Source organism: Colobus angolensis, unplaced genomic scaffold (assembly GCF_000951035.1).
Source record: "Colobus angolensis palliatus isolate OR3802 unplaced genomic scaffold, Cang.pa_1.0 Scaffold2, whole genome shotgun sequence".
Lineage (NCBI taxonomy): Eukaryota > Metazoa > Chordata > Mammalia > Primates > Cercopithecidae > Colobus > Colobus angolensis.
In genome coordinates, this window is record NW_012115154.1 from 23598371 (window position 1) to 23619924 (window position 21554).

At 46.5% G+C, this 21554-nt stretch overlaps 1 protein-coding gene across 3 annotated transcripts in view; it reads right to left on the reverse strand.

Moving 5' to 3' along the window:
- The window catches only part of CNPY1 (canopy FGF signaling regulator 1), a 106733-nt gene that overhangs the window by 35219 nt on the left and 49960 nt on the right, over positions 1 to 21554 (reverse strand). For all 3 annotated transcript variants that reach the window (XM_011941541.1, XM_011941540.1, XM_011941539.1), the window contains one exon: positions 1608 to 1811. In XM_011941541.1, coding sequence (XP_011796931.1) covers positions 1608 to 1811 — 204 coding nt within the window. The remainder of the gene's footprint in view (positions 1 to 1607; positions 1812 to 21554) is intronic.

Genomic DNA, 21554 nt, shown 5'->3' on the forward strand with positions numbered 1-21554 from the left:
ATTAACCCTCTTCCCAGAATGTCAATTGCATCATTTTCCTGGGGCTTAAGTACATGATGAGTTGTGTTGGAAGATGTGGGAGGCTGAGGAAGGAACATCATTCTTTGCATGTTTCACTTCCTTAAACTGGAATGGAAGTCATAGGAAGAAACGGGCCTCCCATTTAAGGAGCTGAAAAGTCTAACGGTTTTTAAATTTAAAAAAAAATTAAAAGACCACAGCTCCTCGAAATGGTTAAACCAGTTTCCTTGAGATTTAACATAATAATCCATTTTGTGGTTTGAAAGTGTGAAAACAATTAAGCCTTCTCAGCAATCAAAACAAACCCATCTTCAGTTTCACTGTGGAGAACACACCTGACAGTTACTTCGGGAAGTGTCTTTTCATACTATTTAGAGATCCATCCAAAATTTCACTTCACCAAAAAGCCGGGGGGGGGGGGACCCTGACCTTTCAGAGAAGAGGGTGCTCAAATATGCCCCCGCATTTGATCATCTTAAATTCTAACTGAAGTATGTTTCTTTGTTAAAGAACTACCAAGTTATACTTTTAGGAGCTGTGAAGTTAACCAATGGTATTCACTAGAGACTTGTAAATCATTTTCTGAGTTCATTAAGCAAGACTCTAAAAATTTTTAATGGCATTTTAAAATATTTAAATTTCACAGGTTTTGCCTACTTCAAACCTGTGAAATACAAATGCACTTATTCATTGCCATTCTTATTCTGTGGTACTTTTAACCCTGATAATTGCCTTTACTTTCTAATTAAAATAAAATCTTTAAAAATCGGCTAAAGCCCTTATTTCAAGGTTTCAGCAGGCCTGATATTCTGACCAATGTGTGAACTTAATAATACGTTTTTTAAAACAGGACTGCCCATCACTTTGTCTGATTCAACAGCATTGACTAAAGTGAAATATATTGCAATGTATTTTGCCAAGCATATTCTAGCAAGCCAGAAACTAGCATTTATGAAAAATCAACATTATACTGGAAGGAAATTTGACATCAAGCCCACTATCACACCTAAGCCTTTGTTTAACTTAGCTTGGCTAGAATACTTGAATTAACTCAGGATACAATTCTCCCTCCTCTGTGAAGCCTTAGAAAAAGAGATGGGTGCATCACTCTCCCTCTAGCATTTGGCTGTAAATATTTGAAAGCGACATTCGTTTTAATTTGGCTTTTAACCTGGAAACCACAGCCCCTGATTCCTTAAGTGGAAACCTGTGAGAGAACCTTCCTCGCACCAGCACGGAGACCACTCCCGAGTCCCCACACAAATGGTTTAAGCAAAGCATTGTGCAAAACTGTGTCTTCAAGTCCCCGGGATTTGTAAACAGCACCTTCTATAAAGTATCACTGAAACGTGTCCATTGATCACCACAAATTGCCACAACCCCTTAGGTGTCTCAAAAGTCAAGTTAGTAAATGTATGGTGAGCACTTAAGCGGCAAGACAACAAAGTCAGCAGATGACATTTTAATGTGCATTTTGATGTTTCATATCTTGAAACTCAACTACAACAAGAGTAGTAAACAACAAAAAAGAGTTCCAAAAACACGTTTCTGGATCATACGATTCATCTGCAAGGAAGAGAGCTTACCGCAAATTTCAAAGGTCTGTAAGCATCAGAATAAAAATATAATTTTTTAAATTCTTGGTATATTCTGTCTCCTTTCCTAGGAGCAAATCTCTTGAAAGTTCTCTCCTTCGTCACAGGGTCTTCCTCAAGCTTGTAGTCGTTCATTCGCTCACAGACTTTCTCCAAAAGGTCCGTTAGGAACGCCTCCGACTGGGCTAGGGGGATCTAAGAAGAAAGACAGGGCGAGGAAACTTGTCTTAACGTTAATGTTACTTCAAAGACCTTCCGGCGAGTCCACATGGAAACGCCACACTCTCCATGAATGCAAACGTGTGCCACTTCCCTAGCACAGACACAGTAGACTGTTATTAGAATGTAACAACAACCTGCTTTACATCATTACGGGGTTGGCGTAAATTCTACTTTTTTAAAAGTGCATATATTTCAAAGTGGACAGAAAAAAACACATTCAAACTAGAAACTATACCTCTACATAGAATCATGTTTAGAAGTCACTGAGCATGTAGCAAAAAGCATGACGCATAGAAAATGGCAGTTATTATCCATCTACTTGTCAGACAGAGAGGAGAGAGAGAGGAGGGGGAGAGACACAGAGAGAGGGAGAGAGAGAAGGAGGGAGAGACAGAGAGAGGGAGGGAGAGCGCGCGCTCAGCTGGCTTCAGACCCCCTTAGTCGGGGAGAAGTTGAGGAGGCCCAAAGTCTGGCCCACCCCGGGGCTGCCCTTGGCTGCGCGTCCCCCGCGCTGCAGCCGCGCGATGGCCCGGCCTGGGGTGGACGCGGAGCTGGGAGAGGAAGGGGCTCACGGACGGGCGCCCCATCTCCCAGGCGGGCTCCTGGGCTGCTTTCTTTGGGAACAGCTGGTGCACGTCCCCGCTCGCCCCTCTCCCTCCGGAATTCGGCGAGGATTCAGCTGGACCCTTTGGCCACCACCTCCGCCCCGGGCGCGGGTCAAAGAGCACCCCTCGCCCTTGGTAACGGAGACAAAACGTTCGGGGCCGTCTAGACAGGTCAAGGTGCAGGATGCGGCGTCCCCGCGGCTCCTTCCGGAAGGGGGCGTGGAGCCGCCAAGGGCGCCGGACCGCGCCGCAGCCCGCGGCCTTTGCGGGCTTTTTCCCTCTCCACCCTCTGCTGATCAAAGTAGGAAGTTTGCATGACAACCGCAGTGAAAGGGGCTGAATCACAAATGAACTCGATTTCTGCAGTGTTGATCTACCCAGCCTCCATTGTCCCCTTTCAGGCGCAGTATGAACCCTTCCGGTGCCAGCGACCGCGCTACATTCACAGGCGCGCTCGGGGCGCACAAAGGGTCTCCGCGCTTCACCGCCATCTGGCCACAAATCTCATCAGCGGCGCGGCGGCGTCCCCTTGAAAGCGCGGGCGGAGGGTGCGCCTGTGTTCTTTAGACCCAGGTTCCATTACAAACCACCCCGCATCGCCACCGGCGCCCCCCGTTTCCATAAGGAAGCCAGTTTGTCAAAACATTCTGAAAGAAACTTGGGAAGAGGACGCGCCGGAGAAATACAGCCGCCGATTAACTATCAGCCGCGCCTCCCCTGTGCACAGGTAACATCCCTCCTCCTCCCCCACGACTCCACTGGAGCTTGATTTTGAGCTGCTCTCAAGGCCCAGGCACTCGAATCAGAAGTCAAATAGCTTATGGACTATCTAATGGAATATACCACCACATGCATCTCATCACTCAAATACCACGTTTTTAACACTCATGAATGTTTTAATCTCTAAAAATGTCTGCACTCAAAAACTGCAGCCTAAGCGGCTCAAAGTGCGCATTTCAAACACAAGTTGCGTTCTACTTACGCTTTAATTATGCCGTTCATTAATTTTCATTGATTAAGTTGTAAAACATGCACACAATACGAAGATTAACAAACAAAACTGAAAAGCTGTTTTATTAATTTACAGAAACAAATAATTAAACACATATTAATCATTGGAAAAACTATAAAATGCAGAGGCAGATTTTAAAATGTGATTTAATCAAGACAGATCACTAGCGGAAAGATTATAGAGGTTTTCTTTTTCTGTGATGCATGTATTTTAAGTATTATTTCCTTAGCTGATACATATACAATATATTCATAGTAGCTTCTGGATGTCAACAGAGTAGCATTTTACCTGAAAGTGAAGAGTAGACTCTTTCATTAAAAAATATCTAACTGTAATCAAGAAATTCATTCTCTCTCTCCTTCCCTTCCTCCCTCCCCCCCCCCGTCTGGTTTCCCATCTGAAAAGTAAACATACTTGAGGCACGGGGGGATGGGGACCGAGCCAGGAGGAACCATGGTCTGATCGCCGGCGGCTTTCAGAAACTTAGGCCTTTCTTCCATTAGAACACCAAACTCCATCCTAATACACCACCTAATTCATGTTGAGTAGAGGCCACGCTGAAAACTAATTTTTCAATTCACAGAACATTGTGAGCTATTTGCAAAAACTGCTGAGCATGTAAGTTTTGAGCAAAATTGTGATGTTTGTGTGGAAGGCCTTCCCCAACTTACTTCTGCGGGCCATTTGATTCATTTCCTAGGTTGCACCTTTTGGAAACAGTTCCCCATGTTAAAACTTTCCACCTCCCAGTGGATTGTTTTTATTTTGAAAGTGTAATTTGACATGTTTGAATATACTACCGTTTTGCCTATTTTAACACAAATATGTTATGGCAAGGTGCAAACGTGTGAATTTCTATAATTTTGTCAGTCTATGAAGGTTGACTGGCTTTTTGATGTGATTCGCTAGCCCTTTAAAGTAAACATCCTTTAAAAGTAGAAAATGTTTGCTGGCAGCTAGCTCGGAGACACTACCTTACGACGTTCGTTAAAAAAAGGAAAGGGAAAACAGCCAGCATGACACGAGTGGAGCTCATTTTTGCAGAAGGTTAAGAAACATTTTGATCCTAAAATGCCAAAGCATCAATTTTTTTGAGAAAATATTTAAGAAAAAGATGCTATGCTTTACAGCTCTTTATACATTTATTCAAATGTACATGATTAGAGTTTAAAATGATTCTAAGCAGTTGAACTACGATGAGTACATTTAAAGACTGTTCACAGAATAACTGGGCTTTTTTCTCCCCCCCTTCAAAATGTTTTGATTATAAGAGGCCAATAAGTATTGGGACAAGTGGAATAAAACGAAGTCTTTCTATACCGTGAAGATTTTGAATAGTACTTGTCAATAAAGCACCTCCTATTGTAATCTTAGGGACCCTTGTCTCTGCCCTCCAAGGACTGTCTCAGAGATACTAACCTCATTAAAATATGAATGAGAAGGCCTGTGTATCCAGAGAAAACCCACGCACTGGCACAGTTTTCTTATCTGCCATTGCTTTTACATATGGACTTGTTTGGTACAAGTTATAAGTAGAAAAATGATCCATGATAATTTCATTGCTATCTTAGAGTACCCCAAGCACTCCAAGTAAATCCTAACTTTTCCTAAATTTTAAACCCACCTATAACTCTTAATCATACTTCCTAAATGTAGTGCCTATTTCTCCCCCTTTACATTTCTTCTGACCTTGTGCTTGTTATGTGAGCAATGGAATGGGGGTGGAGGGATACCCACATCCCTACTTTAGAATGGAAAAAAGTACTTGAAAGTTCTAACTTTGACTTCTCTAGAAAACCAGAGCTAGGGAGTTTATTACAGACCGCTATGATAATGCTTTAATAACGGCCAATTACAGCATGCCTCCATGTTTGTTCATTACTGTGTCTCTGTTAATCTTGTAGTAAATTTCTTGCTTGATAGCTGTCACAATCAGCAGGAACACAATTATGTTACAGTGGAAACTGTCGTTGTGGTATATGTGTCTCTGCCATTACAGTCTGACAACCTCCAATAAATTTCACTCATCTTTATCGTTATTTTGGAGTGTCCTTCAGATATGAAACCAGTACTTAACCTGCTTAGTGACTGATAATTAATTTCACATTGTAGCAAAGATTTTCTTTCTGGAGGTTTAGTTAATGTAAAATTTTAATTGCATTGTAGCAATATTGCACCTAGTTTAATCACTAACTTTTCATCCATAAAAATTGAAATCACTGCTGATATTAGTTAAAAGTCAATATTTAGAAGTGAAACTTCAAAGCTCCTTTGCTCTAGGCTACAACAGGGGAAGCATGAATTCAGAAACTCTTGTAAGCTGATGAGATATATAATTAGCTTTTATGTTAATTGACTGCTATGAGTTTGTTGTATGACACTTCTTCATATAATATGCAAATAGCATTGACTGTTTAGTTTTATTAGACAATATAATTAGAAATCTAAAGGCGCTCATTTCGATGAGGAATAATAAAGGCTGATACATTTCCAGTGTTCTGTATATCACAAAAAAATGAATTGCATCTGGACGTAATAAGAGAGGTTTTAGCTAGACATTATTTCGTGAGCCAAAACCACATATAACAGAATTAATAGGAGTGCTTCCAGCCACTGTAAATTCCATTATTTAAACAGGTGAATTTGTGGTGTCCATAAGACTTTGGGGGGAAAACACAAATGTTTCAGTACAATTTGCCACAGATAATAGTGTACTTAATGAAAATAATACCTAAATGTTGCCTGCAATAATTAGAGTGAAATAAGTCATTCTTACTTAAAATAGTTTGCAAGTAAGTGTTCCTGTTCTTGTTACTCACAGACACTTACCAATAACATATATGCTTAGGTTTTTCAAAAAAAAAAAGAGTAATAAAATAAGAACAATGTGATTTTGGGGGGATGTTTTTCCAGAATTCTTTTTTTTTTTTTAATTTCCAGAGCTTATTTTCAACTTAACAGTGACCAAACAGAAAAAAAAAAGAAAAGGCATAATGCATCAACATTCATGATCTTTCCAAATGGGAATCATCTAACAATTTGCTTCTTTATGAAGTTAAAAAACACACTTTCCTTTTATTATTAAATGCAAAATTGGTACTAGCATTTGCTTTCCTATTTTAAAATGCATTCTGCCAGTTTAAAAAATAAACCCTTTAATTTTGAACATTTTAGGTAGAATGAAAAGAAATACAGTCTGTCACACGAAAAATACCATGAGCTTAACCTCTGTTAAAAATCTTCTACACAAGGACTTTGGGCGCCCAATTCACACTGCACTTCTTGGCTGTGCCCTCCGGTAGGCACCGCTCAGAGGGCTCCTACTGGTTTCAGAAAACTCCTAAGAGGAGAAAGTGAGAGTACCTAAAAGGGCAGAGGTAACAATATTGCAGCATAAATGGAGCATGATGCGAATTTGTTCATTCGTTCAACAAATATTTACTGAACTCCGTCTAATGTCAGACAAATACACTTCTGTAATTCCGACGTTTAAAAAGAGGACCCTTCCGTGATTCTGCATAAAAATTAAAATAAAATTTTTGAAAAAGAACATGTGCCCAGTGGAAGTCCAATAAACATGAATTAATGATAATATAACCCTTTGTCATCAATTGAGCTAAACACTGAAATTCAATATCTGTTTCCTTATTTTACAGTTTTCTGCCCAACAAAGAGCTGCATGTTTCACCGTCTTGTTACTGAGAACATAATGGTTGATGAGTGATGATCCGTTTGGAACCACCTCTGCAAAACATTTCCCCAACCTAGAAAAGGGGAAAAGTCCTAGTTTTGGAATCTGTTGGGGCATTTCCCAACTTGGCCTTCTGAATACTTGCAGGCATATGGCAAGACTTCCTTATAAAATGTTAGACGTCTGGCCGGGTGCGGTGGCTTACACATGTAATCCCAGCACTTAGAAAGGCCGAGACGGGTGGATCACCTGAGGTTGGGAGTTCGAGACCAGCCTGACCAACATGGAGAGACACCGTCTCTATTAAAAATACAAAATTAGCAAGGTGTGGTGGCACATACCTGTAATCCCAGCTACTCGGGAAGCTAAGGCGGGAGAATCACTTGAACTTGCGAGGTGGATGTTGTGTTGAGCTGAGATCGCGCCATTGCATTCCAGCCTGGGCAACAAGAGCAAAACTCTATCTCAAGAAATAAAATAAAATAATAAAATGTTCGATATCTAAGAGGAAAAAGGACAAATGAACTGGATGATGAGTCAGGAAATTCTGCATGCTTCATCTCACAGATGTGAAAGCGCACACATACTGCACACACGCACACACCACGCCATGCATACAGGCACACAGATGTGTACACACACATGGATTATGCAGAAGGGGCCAGCTGGCTTCTGGCAAGCAAACCAGAAAACATTGTGTGGCTTCCGGGGAGGCAGAGACCGCTGCAAGCAGAGGGGCTTCAGGGTTTCCTGACCCTCTGCTCTTCCTGACCTGCGGTCCGTGCACAGGGCTACACCTCAGGGGAGTCCCTGCTCATCTGGTCTCCACACCCTCGTCCTGGTCTCAAGCCCCGCCCCCCAGGAACTCTTTCACATCCTAAGAACAGGCCTTGGTGATTTGAACAAGAGGCTGTTCCACCTCCCAGACCACCAGGCCATGTCTGAAGCCACACCTGGAGAGCTGCTGCAGGGCACTGGGCTTCCCCCATGGGAGAGGCCTCACCCACTGCAACAGACATAGTCCACCTCCCCCACCCGAGGGACCTGGGGACTGCAGGGTGTCTGTGCATCCCAGATGCCCGAAGTGAGCCCCTGATGTCCAATCACAAACTGAGAGGGTGGCGGGAGAGACCAGGCTGCCTGAGGAGTCAACTAGAGGAAACGCGGGGATTCGGGAATTTCTTGGCGGTGTGTCAGCAGGTTTGTGCTGCTGACTAGGAATGCTGGGGAAAGGGAGACGTCGTCCGGAACTGGGATGAAGTGGGGCCTTTCTGTAGCGGGGAGGGCAGAGCCTTTTTTCAATGAGCATTCACTTTCTGGTTCCCAGGGGCTAGAAAGACAGCTCTTTCTTTAAAAACATCTGTTAATGGAAAAAAGTAATACATCAATTTGATTTCTTTAAAGCAAAAACAAAAAGAACAGAAGGGTAGAGTAAAAACTAAGGCTCCTCCCTCCCCCAGACACCTCAGGCCCCCAGCTCTCCTCCCCCGAGAAACATTCCAGGTGTGTGTCCACCTGTGTGAGCAAATGAACATCCACACGTGTCTGTGTCCGTCCTCCTCTTTGGCACAGATTGAAGCGCGACATGCACCCTGTTCAGCTGCTGCTGCGTCTTTGTCCCTTGATAGACCTCAGGGCTAAGAGGACTCACTCCGTGTCCAGGATTCGAAGGGACAGATGAACTGGATGATGAGTCATTCCCTGACCACTGACCATTCCCTGAAACAAGCGACTCAAAAGTCAAATCCACCCCCGTGGGGGACAAGAGTTAAAGAACGCCGTCCACCCAGAAGGCAGTTTCAGGTGGGGTGCTCCCAAGAGTTCTGAACGATGGCAGAATATGGCGAGAACATTTGTGAAAAATCAGTTATGTTGTTTCACTAACAGTGTTCAAGAAGTTTTTGGATAAAATTTACCTTAATCTATGCCAAAACAACAGTCTCAGTGAGAGAGGATGAGAGTTTTTAACCCCACTTCCCAAGTGCAGACCCCAGGGTTTCAGGGTTGGCCAGTGAGGAGCGGGCTGGCACAGGATGACAGCCAGAGCAGAACCGCGGGGACCTCAATAGAAACTCTCAGATGAGGAGGCTGAAGTATGATGAGGAACACGGTGTCCCCAAGGAGTCACAGGCTAAGCTGAACGGAAACCCACACAGAAGACTCCAGCCCCAGCCTGGGGCACACCCAGTGCCTCTAGAATGCTCGGTCACCCAATAGGAGCAACGCTTACCTCAGCTGACTGGGAAGCTGGGGATGGCCCAGCGGGAACCTACTTCTTGGTGTCACAATGCCTCAGACCCAGTGTGCTATATCCAGGAATGTTCTGGGCCCAGGGTGACACTCAGGCCATTCCCTTGGTCCTGCCTGGCCACCTTCTGTTCCCTCCTGGTGCCTCCTCACCCTCCTAGATCCTCAGCAGCCCTCCTGGAAGCCCTTAGGTTGGGCTGAGCTGTCACGGGCATTGCCTCTGCTGGGCCAGCAGATGGGCTGAAACTGCTGTGATTGGCGTCTCCACCACCCTGGCCTTTAGCTGAAACATGGCTGCGGGTCCTTGGGGCATTCTATTACCTAATCAACTTCTGCAGCAGCTGCTGCATGTGCCATGCCTTCCACAAACGACCAAGTAGGGCCATAGCCGTGGGCTGAATCATGTCGCCAAAATCCATATGTTGAAGCCCTAAATCCCGGGACCTCAGAATGGGACTTTATCTGGAGATGGGGCCTTTGAAGATGGGATTAAGAGCAGACGAGGTCACTGGGGTGGTCAGTGAGACTGTATCTGGAGATAGGATCTTTGAAGAGGGGATTAAGATCAGATCAGGTCATTAGGGTGGTCCCTTTCCAAATCTGACCAGTGTCCTTGAAGGAAAAGGACATTAGGAAACCGACATGCACAGACGGACAGCCATGTGAGGACGCAGAGGGAAGATGCCATCTACAAGCCAAGGAGAGGCCTCAGGAGAAACCAGGCCTGAGACACCTTGATCCTCCTAGGTTTCCAGCCTCCAGAACCGTGCAGGAATGAATTTCCATTGTTAGTGGCTACTGTCTGCGGGACTTGTTACACAGCCACGGCTATATCCACAGTCACAGAGCATGACATCCTCCTGCCTCATACTCTGCTAGCTGCAGCCCACACCCATGGATCTGAGCATTCACCAAGAACAGGTGACTCCACCTCCAGGAAGCCCAGACACCATGCAGAGGCGGCCAGCAGGTCCACCCCCCACGCCAAGCAACACAAAGGTCCCTGCAGGGCTGCACCTGTGTGCGCAAAAAATGGTTGGTCATCTGAATTTGCCCTGCAACACGGCAAAGTGGGGGCACTGGGCTCGGGGTCCGCCCAAACACCTGAATGCTAGCCTGGCTTCACTTTTATTCACTGGCCATGGGAGGGGACATTCACACATCTTCTTGTCTTCTTGTGTCCTCATCTGTGGAACCGGGGCGATGATATCTGCCGTAATCAAGTAATTGGTTGGAAAATCCTTCAAAGCATTTGATGGGATACAGAAAGGTGCAGTGTATTACTTTGTCTCTGATAGCCATCATCGTCTTAGATCTTAAACACCTTTAAAATGACACGCATTGAACTAGCACAGTGATTTCTGTCCTCTCCCTACAGGTGGGGATCAGGAGGAGGGACACCGTCCTGCATATGGCCCAGAAGCAAGGCCAACTGGTCCCTTCACGCCAGCGTGCATTGAAGAGCTTTCCCGTGAAGCTCTTTCTGGCGAAACCCTTCTCCTCCCGTCCTCTCAGGAACTGGGAGCTGCCAGGAGGGGTGGCCAGATCCACAGTGCTCAAAGTGTGGTCCAGGGACCAACAGCATGGCTCCTGTGGGAGCTCATCAGTCATGCAGAGTCCCAGGTGATTTGTGTGCACAGCCAAGTGTGAGCAGTGCTGGTTTAGGAAGAGGAGGAGGAGGAAGAGGAAGACGGTAGCTACCTGATGATTGTTTTATATTCTGCTTTTGTGCTTTATCTAGAAAGCATGCAGCAGAGATCGGAGGAAGGGCCATTTGGTCCAGAGAGACCCTGGTTCACAGGCTTGTCCTGTTCCACACAATGTTGGGATGAGCTGAAGAAAATGCCTCCATTCTCAGACCCAAAAGGTGCAAAGATGGCACCTTTGGGAGAGCCAGGCACCACTCCCAGTGTCTTGAGTGCTGAATTTAGTAAGACACTGTATTGTGCATTCAAAAGCAATTAGATCTCTAGAATGAACTTTTCACTGGCACTCAAAGAGAACCAAGGAAGCAGAGAAGGATGATAAATGGCATCTTAGTGGTTCCTGGCACCTGTCTTAAGAGTAAGATCTTTTACTATATTACAGGGCTGGACGTTTTCTCAAAATTGTGTAGATCCTTCACGCCATTATTTTCTCCTGCATTTCTGGTCATCTGCAGCACACTCTCCAGGTGGGTGAGTGGTGTCCGAGGTCTCACCCTGCGGGACTGGGTTCCACGACTCAGGAACGGGCAGCCTGTGTGGTGGAGTGCTCCCTCCACGCAGGCACATACCTGCCGGACCATCCAGGAAGAAATGCCAGGAAGAAACAGGGATCATGTTTTCTCTGATCCACCAAATTCAGATCATTCTAGAGGGAAATCCAATTTCAGTTTAGAAATGGGTTTCAACACTTAACATTTCAGACACTGCATCTTCTCCTGGCTCCAAATTTTTTTGTCGTTTAAGAAATACCCAGTTTTGAATAGGCTGTGACCAGACATGTCATCACTTCAGGTGGAGACAGGGCAAGTCATCAGCGAACACCTGGAGTGTTTGAAGAGGCCATCACACCCCAGGGGCTGGGGAAGGGGCGACCTGTGTCTTTCTGCTTGCCTAGTGGTTCCTGGATCCCAGGTCCATACCATCTTTGCCAGACTGGAAAGAATGGATGCAGGCTGGGTGTGGTGGCTCATGTCTGTAAACCCACACTAGAGAGGCCAAGACAGGAGGATCCCTTGACCTCTTGTTTGAGACTAGCCTGAGCAACATAGTGAGAGCTCATCTTTACAAAAAATAAACAAAATTAGCTGGGCATGGTGGTGAGCACCTGTGGTGCCAGCTACTTGGGAGGCTGAAGTGGGAGAATCACCTGAACCCAGGAGGTCGAGGTTGTAGTGGACCGACATCGCACCACGGCACTCCTACCTGGTGATGAAACACGGCCCTGTCTCAAAAACAAACAAATAAATAAATAAGAAAGAAGAAAAATGGGTGCAAAGTATAAAGAACAGGTTGAATCCAAACCTGACCTGTTATCAGTGGCAAAAAAGAGACTATTAATACATTAATACTGTTCTGGTTAAATAAAATCTTTTGTCTTGTTTGCCTATTTACTCAAGTAATGAAATTCAAACGTGAAGGGAAGCAATGAACTCACAATCTTAGCATCCTGACAAATCGAAGTGTCTCTTTCCAGCCTTCACCCACATGTAGCTCTCATTCTCTATCCTCCTTCCCACATATTCACACTGAATTCAGACATTTCCGTGGTATTACACAGCCTCCATATCCATAGTTAGTGGTAACAGAGTGCTCAATAAGAATTCGTAGCTTCTTGACTTTGGGACATTTGGGGTATTGACCACATTTTAAAAATGGTCAATAACTCTGCTGTGAGGATTTCTGTATCCCTTTTTCCTGTAGAATTATTTTTGCGGAATATATTCCTAAATTTGGGGTAACTAGGTGGAAGGAGGTATACTTTCCCATATGCTCCCATTTCTGGTCGAGGAATGGAAGAGCACTCAGCTAAGACAGAGACATCTATAAACTAAGCTGCAAACCAAATCACACTGTGAATTTCTGTAGCGGGCTCCCCTCTCGAAAGAGGAACAGGCAGCTCATCGTTTGGGATTCCTCTGAAACCTCTGGCTCTCATTTATCCTGTCCACTTGGAGGCGAGAGCCCGTGGTAGAAGGACAGATAGTGTGAGCTTCACTGTGCTGGCCGAGAGGACCCACATGCGGTCCCAGGGTATTTCTTAGCGCCTGCTGGGAGTGAGCACTCTGCACAAGGGTCCTGCCGGACATGAAGGTACAGCAGTGGACAAAGTGAAGGGCTCCCTGTCCTCCCAGCATCTGTGGTCTGGGTCTGAAATCGCCGGGCGGCAGCCTCCCTCTTATACAGAGTCCCTGGGCCGCCGCCTTGTTTATGTACAGTTGTCTCTTTTTCTTTTTTCTCTTTATTTTATTTTTATTTTTTTGAGACAGTTTCATTCTTGTCACCCAGGCTGGAGTGTAATGGTGCAATCTTGGCTCACTACAACCTCCGCCACCCCAGTTCAAGCGATTCTCATGCCTCAGCCTCCCAAGTAGCTGGGATTACAGCAGTTGTCTCTTTTAAGTCCTTCATGTCATTTGTTTCCATTTTGGCCCCTGCTGATTTTTTAAAAAGTAGATAGATGTGAGATAATTTTGTTCCATTTGAACAAAGCTTTTTCACTATTTGAAAATTAATAATCTCAAGATTACATTAAATGTCTTCCCTCTTGACACTGTGTGCATTTGGCTAAAGGTTATCTTTATGTTTGTTAATACCCACCTCTTGAAAGGGGGTTATGTTTCTAAATTTGGGGTATGAAACATTGCCCTTTGGCCGGGTGAGGGGTCTCACGCCTATCATCCCAGCATTTTGGGAGGCCAAGGCAGGCGGATCACTTGAGGTCAGGAGTTCAATACGAGCCCGGCCAACATGGCAAAACCCCACATCCACTAAAAATATAAAAATTAGCCGGGCGTGGTGGCACACATCTGTAATCCCAGCTACTTGCAAGGCTGAGGCATGAGAATGAAAATAAAAAAGGAAGGAAGGAAGGAAGAAAGAAAGGCTGGCTGGCTCCCCCTCCAAAGCTCCTGAAGAGAAGAAAGCTTAGTCCCATATTCTTCCAGGCCCAAGAACCCTTGGCTGAGGGTGGAGCAAGCCCTCCAGGAAAGTCGCAGATGGGACTGTGATTGCAGAGATCACACGCATTCCGTAAACTCCACCCAGGAGCTCTGTGCGAAGGACTGACGTGAACAAAAACAAGTGGTGTTTCTAATGGGCAGGACCAGGTTTCTTTACATGCAGGCGACCCAAGAATGGCAAAGAACCCCCTGGAGTAGAAAGTCTAGTGCACGCCATGAAGCCAAACGCTGAGATCCGCTTGCTTGCTCATGGCCCCTGAGCACCAGGGTCCTGCTGGACATGCAGATACAGCAGTGGACAAAGTGAAGGGCTCCCTGTCCGCCCAGCATCTGTGGTCTGGGCCTGAAATCGCCGGGCGGCAGCCTCCCTCTTATACAGAGTCCCTGGGCCGCCGCCTTGTTTATGTACAGCCTGTGAGCTGAGATTGGTTTTTACATTTATAAAGGATTGAAAAAAGGTCAAAAGAATAATATTTAATGACACATGAAAATGATATGCAATGCAAATTGCAGTGTCCATACATAAAGTTTCGTGGGACACAGCTGCGCCCACATTTGCATACTGTCCCCAACTGAGCCGACTGGTGGCAGGCGCCCGGCACCCGGCACCCAGCACCCTGAGCTCTGGACTGTGTTTACAGAAGATGCTTGCCAGGTTCAGCATGCCAGCCTCACGTCAGGGGCCTTGCACCTGCAGTTTGCAACCTGCGCCCTGCCCTGCGGCTGACGTCACCCTACCTCCGCAAGGGCAGGTCCCCAGCTGCTCATGCCCCTGCCAAATCGTCTTCCTTTCTCCGGAGGCCAACAGCCTTTCCCTCCTACTGGGCACAACCGAGGTTCCTCTAGACATGCTGAACACGCACGTGCGCATGTGCCCACATGCATCCACACACACAGCTGTGGCACCAACTGGAGAGTCGGGACACGTGCGCATGTGCCCACATGCATCCACACACACAGCTGCGGCACCAACTGGAGAGTCGGGACACGTGCGCATGTGCCCACATGCATCCACACACACAGCTGCGGCACCAACTGGAGAGTCGGGCTGCGCTCACCCAGGCGCTGCATCTTCTACCTGTTGGTGTTGACTGAGGATGCCTTCTGGGCTAGGAGCCATGAACGGGGCTTTGCAGATAGAGGTGCAGTCCTCTGTGACAGCCTGGCGGGGTGGGTATCACTACCGCATGTTGTAGGCCAGGAAACCGAGGCCCTGAGACACACTTCAAAGTGGGGGAGGCCGAGGGTGTGACTGCCACACCAGGCCATGTCTCTGCCTATGCCACCATGTGGTGCACACTCTGTAAGTGCCTGTTGACCTGGTTTCCTCTCGGCCTAAGGTGGGTGGGTGGTAGCCACGTTAGGGTATCCCTGCTGGGGGCTTCCATCCCTGCTCCAGTTCCTGCCCTGAGGTTGGCGGCCCACCCCATTTCACAGAGGAGGAAACGCAGCCTTCGAGAGGGTGAGTCTCTTGCTCAAGGTCACAAAACCAGCTTAGATGCTGAAGCCAGAAGACAAACCAGGTCTATCTGGAGCCAAAGCCTTTCTCCGAGTGTCAGGGCCAGAGGGTGTGAGCACCTCATCTTCATGGAGGTGCTGGGATACCTCCGCAGTCCTCATAAGAGATGCTGCGCCTATCTACACCACCGTGCACACTCCCCTGGGTTGCTCCTTACAGCACACCAGTCGCAAAGAGCACCAGGCAGGTGCCCCCAAATGGGTTCTAGACCAATCAGTGTCATGGAACTCAGCCTCCCCTCTCTTTTTCCAAGACAACCAATGCATCACTTTCCTGCCCAACATTCTATGGAAAGAACCATTTGAAAACAGCCAGACTCAAAGCCAAAGCACATTAAATCCAGCCTCCCTCTATGGGAGCCGCACGGTACCCACTGTGTCTTCTGGCTCCTTTTGTCCTGGGGGAAAAACACCGCAATCCTCTAAACACATCCCATTATCCTCCATTCTTTACCCGATTTGTGGATTCAAACAATTCTTATTCAGTGGAATAAGGAGCAATTAACAGGACTAGGGATTTATTAAGGATAAGTCATGCCAGACAGTTTTGACAGCTTGTTTTGAGTGTGACAGAATTACAAAATCCGAGGCTAGATGCATTATGTATTTAGGTTTTTGTGCAGCATCTAATGCCAGGCTTGTGAAATTATTCTTGCCAAATGGTCTGAACCCGCCTGGATGAGAACAGTCTCATGTACCGGAAACTGACTCAAAGAGCAGAGACAAAGGATAAATGACATTCAGCCATGCACCCAGATGGGAGTCGGCGTGGCAGGGGCAGGGAGTGCTGTTTCACGAGGGGCTGCAAAGGTCAGTGTTAGGGTTTGTTTCCCGTAACGTCTTCATTATTATCTGGAGGGAAGGGCACACTGCCGGCCACCAGGGATGTGTGGGAGGGTGAGAAGCTCCAGCCTCTGAGAGCTGATGCTCACCCTGTAGCTGCTCAGCAGTGACCGAACATGAAGAGGCCACAGAGGGACTAGAGCAACACGGGGCCTGGGCCAGTGCCCCCAACACCCCTGCTGCCCAAGAACAACCCACGGAAGGCGGGAGGGGACAAAGCCCATCAGCCTCATGGACTTGGAGAGTAGGGAGGGCCCTGTCCCCCAGCCATAAAGCCTCAGTGGGTTGGGCTGTGTCCCCAGAGAAACACTCAAGTCCTAACCCCAGTACCTGTGAATGTGACCTTATTCAGAAAAAGGGTCTTTGCAGATATACTCAGTTAGGTTGAGGTCATATTAAGATAGGATGGGCTCTAATCCCATATGACTGGTTCCTTACCAGAAGAGACCCAGACCACACGGGGGAGGAAGGTCGTGGGACCACAGAGGCAGCGGCTGGAGTGATAGGTCTCCAGTCCCAGGAACACCAAGGGTTGCCACCACCACCAGAAACTAGAAAGAGTCACGAACTAGATTTTCCCTCTGAGCCCCCAAGAAAAATATGAGCCTGCCAACACCACGGTCTTGGACTTCTGGCCTTTGAGCTGTGAGGGAATCGCTTCTGGCCTTTGACCTGTGAGGGAATCGCTTCTGCTTGAGACATCTGGATTGTAGTGCTTAATTATGGAAGCCTGAGGTCACTAATGGAAGTCTGATTTCAGAAGTGAAGAATCAGTAATGGAGTCCAAAGGTCCCCACTTCTGTCTCAAGGCTAGAGGTGGGGTGGTAAACTGAGGCACTGCACAAGCCACACCTGCCAAGGGGTAGATTCATTTTCCCTCCAAGATATAAATGACAAAAGAAGAACTTTTCTCTAAGGCAGGGGTCCCCAACCCCCAGGCCTTGGACCAGTACCAGTCCATGGGCTGTTAGGAGTCAGGCCACACAGCAGGGGGTGAACGGCAGGCCGGCAAGAGAAGCTTCAGCTGTATTTACGGCCGCTCCCCAACGTTCACATTACTGCCTGAGCTCCACCTGCTGTCAGATCAGCAGCGGCGTTAGATTCTCACAGGAGCATGAACCCTATTGTGAATGGCATATGCAGGGGATCTAGGTTGCACGCTCCCCATGAGAATCTAATGCCTGATGATCTGTCACTGTCTCGCATCACCCCCCAGATGGGACCATCTAGTTGCAGGAAAACAAGCTCAGGGCTCCCACTGATTCTACATGGTGGTGAGTTGTATAATTATTTATTTATATATTACAATGTCATAATATAAATAAAATGCACAATAAATATAAAGCACTTGAATCATCCCCAAACCATCCCCCTACCTTCGTCATTGGAAAAATTGTCATCCACGAAACCTATCCCTGGTGTCATAAAGGTTGGGGACCGCTGTTCTAAGGGGCCCAAGGGAAGATTCAGGTCTGTTAGGTGGTGGCTCGCACAACCCTCAGCACCTGGCGGCACAGCTGCACCTGTTGTTTGTATTTATGAAATGGAACACACATGCCATCAGCACCTGGTGAATTACCCCTAACTCTGTGCTATGCTACTATCATCTTTCTCTCTCTCTCAGCACTTCACACCCTCAGATAATGGGTTTTTTTGGTCTGTTCAGGAGTACTGAATCAGCTGTTTATTTCTTCCCCCTGAGGATAGTATAGCATTTCATCCATCTTTCTTTCTTTCTTTCTTTCTTTCTTTCTTTCTTTCTTTCTTTCCTTCTTTCTTTCTTTCTCTCTCTCTCTCTTTCTTTCTTTCCTTCTTTCTTTCTTTTTTTCTTTCTTTCTTTCTCTCTCTCTCTCTCTCTCTTTCTTTCTTGAAACATAGTTTCACTCTTTGTTGCCTAGACTGGAGTGCAATGGTGCAATCTCAGCTCACCAAAACCTCCACCTCCTGGGTTCAAGTGATTCTCCTGCCTCAGCCTCCCGAGTAGCTGGGATTACAGGCATGCACCACCACGCCTGGCTAATTTTTGTATTTTTAGTTTCTCCATGTTGGTTATGCTGGTCTCAAACTCCCGACCTCAGGTGATCCGCCCGCCTCAGCCTCCCAAAGTGCTGAGATTACAGGCGTGAGCCACCACACCCAGCTCATCTTTCTTTATTCCCAAATTCTAAATGCAATGTTTCCTCCTCTTAAACAGAATATTTGGTTGATCAGAACATTGTGCTTCTGCTCATGTAATATATTCTCCTACAGATTTTCAAATTTGTCCCAGCCAGTACTGGTAAGACCACAGACTCCATCTCAGTCCCACACCCAACAGGTCTTACTGTACTGTAAAGCTACTGTCTGGATAAATAGGACTTCCTAGACCCCAAAGCCACACTATTTGTGTCTTTTCTATGAAACCCCAATTCTGGTCTTGTGGACTCTTTTTATATCATGCTAGTCTTGATCAGCTAAAACCTGACATCCCAGACACAACATCATCAAATTAAATACCTAGTAGGTGAACAGGTGCCCAACATCAAATTAAATACCCAGTATGTGAACAGGTGCCTAACTCATCTGTTTTTCTTGACATTATATCACTCTCCTAGAGTCTTCACAAAATATCAGAAATGGTCCCCAACTCCTCATAGAATTAACATGACATAGCTATAATCAACTACTTATTCTTTCGTTTTCCAGACGTTGAGAACCTATTATGAGCAAAATATTGTGCTAGGGAATGGGGGTACCAGATTAAAAACATAATTAAGGATAGAAATGTGTTACAGTACATACATAGCAAGAATAAAATGCAGAATTTAACAAATATCCTAAAAATGCTATAAAAATACTTTTGATGTCCCGAAGTTGTGAGAGGATATTTGATATCTTAATTTTCCACAAATTCATCTTTGTGAAAAAGTGAGAAAGTGTCATTCCAACTCAGTGTGGGGGAAGCAAGGCTTATTTCGTAAACAGCACTGGTACACACCTTGATGTTCACCCAGAAAACACCCTCCATATCAACTCCGCATGTAGATGGAAAAGATAAAGCATGCACTAATGGGAGAAAATTCAGAAAGCGATCTGTATAACAAAAGGCTGGCAGGGGACGTTCTCATACGAGACGGGTGCCCAATGCCTTCGTGGACGGGGAGGTGTCCATGGGGGAGAGGAGCCACCACACACGGATCACAGTCAGGAGGAGACATGCATCAGGCAGGCCAGGGAGAGTTACTATCCCCATATTCACAATGGTGTAAAACACAAACCACCCAGCAGAATACTGGACAAAGGCTACAAATGCACACCTGGAAATAAGAAATCCAAATAGCACACTGGTGGAAAGATGCGTAACTATCGTCAATGAAAGGGGAATGAAGGCAATAGCGAAATACCATCTTTCACTGGTCAGATTACCAAAATTTTAAAAAAGCTATTATCCAGTGCTGGCAAAATGCAAGAAAGCAGCCTCTGTCATCCACTGCTGGCAGGAATATCCACGCTGCAGCCTTCGGAGAAGCAGTCCAACAATGTAGGTTCAGGTGAAAATCTTCCTACCTTTTGACCCCTGCCTTTCAGGAATCTGTCCTGGAGAAATCCAATCAATAATACTTAAGGACGCATCACCATGGGGGCTTGCTGCAACGTCGCTGTGTGATGGCAACGTTGGCAGAAACAACGTGTGTCCATCTGTAGAATGGTATTCTTAACTGGAAAACGTCCATATCCTAGGCAGCTACATTTTTGTTTGTTTGTTTGTTTGAGGCAGAGTCTGGCTCTGTCACCCAGGCTGGAGTGCATTGGCATGATCTCAGCTTACTGCAGCCTCCACCTCACAGGTTCAAGCGATGCTCCTGCCTCAGCCTCCTGAGTAGCTGGGACTACAGGCGCCTGTCACCAAGCCCAGCTAATTTTTGTATTTTTAGTGGGAATGGGGTTTCACCATATTGTCCAGGCTGGTCTTGAACTCCTGACCTCAGGTGATTCACCCACCTCTGCCTCCCAAAGTGTTGGGATTACAGGCATGAGTCACTGCTCCCGGCCACAGCTATGCTTTTAAAGAAGTTAGATCTCTGTCTGTTGACCTGGACAGTGTGTGGGACACCAAGTGCCTCAGTCTGTTAAGACTGCCATCACAAAATACCATCGACTAGGTGGCTTAAACAGCAGAAACTTGGCTGGACTTGGTGGCTCATGCCTGTAGTCCCAGTGCTTTGGGAGGCTGAGGCGGGAGGCTTGCTTGAGCACAGGAGTTGAAGGTTACAGTGAGCTATGATAGCACCACTGCCCTCCAACATGGGCAACAGAGCCAGCCCCATCTCAAAAAAAAAATATATACAGACAGGATCTCACTCTGTCGCCCAGGTTGGAGTACAATGGTGCAATCCTGGCTCACTGGAACCTCCACCTCCCGGGTTCATGCGATCCTACCTCAGCCTCCTGAGTGGCTGGGACTATAGGCGGCACGAGTCACCATGCCTGGCTAATTTTTGTACTTTATGTAGAGATGGGGTTTTGCCATGTTGCCCAGGCTGGTCTCGAACTCCTGAGCTCAAGGAATCCACCCATCTTGGCCTCCCAAAGTGCTGAGATTACAGGCGTGAGCCACCATGCCCGGCCCCAACATTTTTTTCTTATAAAACAGATATGTATTTTCTCACAGTTCTGGAGGCTGGAAGTCCAAGATCAAGGTGCTGGACGATTCTGTTGCTGGCGAGGGCTGTCTTCTCGGCTCACAGTGGCCTCTCGGGGAAGCATCCACAGAGGCAGGGCGTGCTCCGGCGTCTCCTGTCTTGTAAGAACATCAGTCCCACTGGATCCCGGCTGCAGCCTCATGATCTCAGGGGACCTTAATCACCTCCATAAAGGCCCTGTCTCCATCCAGTACAGTCACAGGGAAGGCAGGGCTTTATCATGACTTTGGGGGGCACTGCCAGGCCATTGTGTGCAGAAAACATTTAAACATATTTAACATTTCCACATTCTTCAGTGGAATATACGTAGCATGATTTCACTATTATTTTAAAACATTGAAGCCAAAAACCTGCATAGCTGCTGCCTGGTGTCTGAGCGAGTGCTGTGTTGGCAAGGGCGAGGCTCTTGACTTCATTGGGAATGGAGCAGGGTTGGGAGGTAGATATGCGTC